The following is a 2,322-nucleotide window of genomic DNA, read 5'->3' on the forward strand; positions in this document are numbered from 1 at the left end:
GTTAGTAATTGCTACGAAGTAGCGTAATTTATATGGAGCGCATCCAGTTTTTATTGATGCCTGACTTTAGCAATCACTCCATATTTTGATTTATCTTTTTTATAAGTTTGACTTCATGGGACTTATTTTATAAATTGATCTCACAAACTTTCTCTTATTTGGTCTCTGTATGATTGAATTATGCCATTTTATAATCTCTGTTCATTCAGCGGATCATTGTGAACTCTTTTCTAATCGCTCACTTTATTGATCGTGTTGTACCAAGACATATTTGCATGGAGTTAGCAAAATCAAAAAATATATTATACAGAGAGCGGAGACAATCAATAAAAAATCTTGAATTTTTTTGATAGATAATTTACGTGTGTATTGTTGTAAGCCGTGGCAACGCACGGACAACTATATATATATATATATAAGATGATGATATTTATGTATTTCTTGATTCAAAGTCCTTTGTTCCGCTGCTAGTAGGAGAGGTAAACTAAGGCTTGGGCGTTTTTCGTGAAAAGATTTTTGGCACGAAATTTACACATCAATTCCGTCCATCCGACCGCAAAAGGGCGGTCAATCCATTGGACCACACCAATCGTCGTCCTTCGCTCCACGCCTCCACCCACGTCCGTCCAGCCGCCGTACCAAACTCCAATGAAGTGGCAAAAGCGCAACGCAGAGGGACGCTGCATCTGCGTGGAATTTCTTCGTTCCGTTCCAACTCCAAGACTGGGGGAGATCAGTGGAGACGGACGCGCCTGGGTCAACAAGTCTCCGCCCGTCGACGGCGACGTCCCATCCCATTTCCCACGCCACCGCGAACCCGCGCGGAAGACGCCGGCTCCACCCGCTCCCCCACGACCGACGCTCCGGCCCCGCGCGCTTCTACTCCTCCACCACAACGGCCTCGTCTCCTTCCGCGAAGCTGCCAGCGCGTCGCGAACCGTCTCGCTCTCTCCCGGGCCCCGGCCGCTTTCGCGTTTCCGTCAGTCAGCGCACGACAAGGCCGCCTGTGACCTGTCTCTCCAGTTCGTCTCGCCTCTCGCCTTCCGCGCCCCTCGCCTCCTCCAGTCCTCCTCCCGCAGATATATATACACGCCGCGCCCACGGATCATCATCAAGCCATCAAACGCCCAAACCCAGCGGAAGGAGGCAAAGCGAAGGAAGGAGCTCGCCGTCGCCGAACTGCAACTGCAACTGCTACAGGACCCGATTCCCAGAGACAGACACCGCTGCAATTGCAACTGCAGCTGCGATGGAGATGGCCTCTTCCTCCGCGCCGACCGCGTCCTACAACGTGTCCGTGGCACAGGCGGTGCTGACGCTCTCCATCAACGCCATCCTCCTCTGGCTCACCACCGTCATCAAGTCCTACTCCTCCTCATCCTCCTCCGCCCGCCGCCGCGACGCCGCCCCTGCCACCGCCCCGGCACCGCCGTCTCCGTCCCCGGCTAAGCCCGCTGCCGCCGCTGCCGCCGCCGTCGACTTGGACGCGGTGCTCGGGCTGATGGGCGCCGGCGCCGAGTCCGTCGGGTTCGAGGAGGCGGCCGCGCTGTTCGAGGAGGAAGAGGCGACAGTGGAGGAGGCCAGGCAGGCGTTCGCCGTCTTCGACCGCGACGGCGACGGGTTCATCGACGCCGCGGAGCTCCGGGCCGTGCTCACGTCGCTCGGGTTCGAGTCCGGCGTCTCCGCCGCCGCCGAGGCGGAGTGCCAGCGCATGATCGACGCGTATGACGAGGACAAGGACGGCAGGATCGACTTCCGCGAGTTCGTCAAGCTCATGGAAACCAGCCACTGAAACGGATACCGTTCTTTCGCAGGATCGCCGGATCAGAAGATGGTCCGGTCGCGTTTGTTCAGAAATTCTTTGTTCGTTCGTTCTTTTACCAATGTTTTTTTTTCTTGGCTGAAATTAATGGAGCCGAATGATGCATACATATAACAAAATGTGTATATATACTCCTCTCACCCACACAATGGAAAAATCTTAGGAAAAAAATTCAAACTCGTTTGAAAACATCCTAAATCAAATTATATCCCTTTCGATTTTGAACAAAATACCATGATCCAAGTACTTGTGCCGAACTGCGGAATTCAATTTGAAAAACGTTAAATCGGGATCGGAAAATTCCGCACACTAAAAATCTCTTCGGAGAAAACTTTCCACCGGTTTGGTTAGGAATTCAAAACTCTGAACTTCCTTTTGAAAAGATCTGCAAGTCAAAACTTTATTACAACTTCTTCAACTTTTGATTCTGAAAATTCACACAAATTCGGCAAAAGCTTTTAACTCTGGACCAATGAATTTTGAATTGTTTATTGACACAT

General features: G+C 51.5%; 1 protein-coding gene across 1 annotated transcript; it reads left to right on the forward strand.

Moving 5' to 3' along the window:
• Positions 1-1,110: 1,110 nt before the first annotated feature.
• Positions 1,111-1,941, forward strand: LOC100284831 (Calmodulin-like protein). The gene has a single exon (NM_001157726.2). The coding sequence runs from the start codon at positions 1,250-1,252 to the stop codon at positions 1,790-1,792; it is 543 nt and encodes a 180-aa protein (NP_001151198.1). The 5' UTR covers positions 1,111-1,249; the 3' UTR covers positions 1,793-1,941.
• The last annotated feature ends 381 nt before the right edge of the window (positions 1,942-2,322 follow it).

The sequence above is a fragment of the Zea mays genome, chromosome 2 (genome assembly GCF_902167145.1).
Source record: "Zea mays cultivar B73 chromosome 2, Zm-B73-REFERENCE-NAM-5.0, whole genome shotgun sequence".
Lineage (NCBI taxonomy): Eukaryota > Viridiplantae > Streptophyta > Magnoliopsida > Poales > Poaceae > Zea > Zea mays.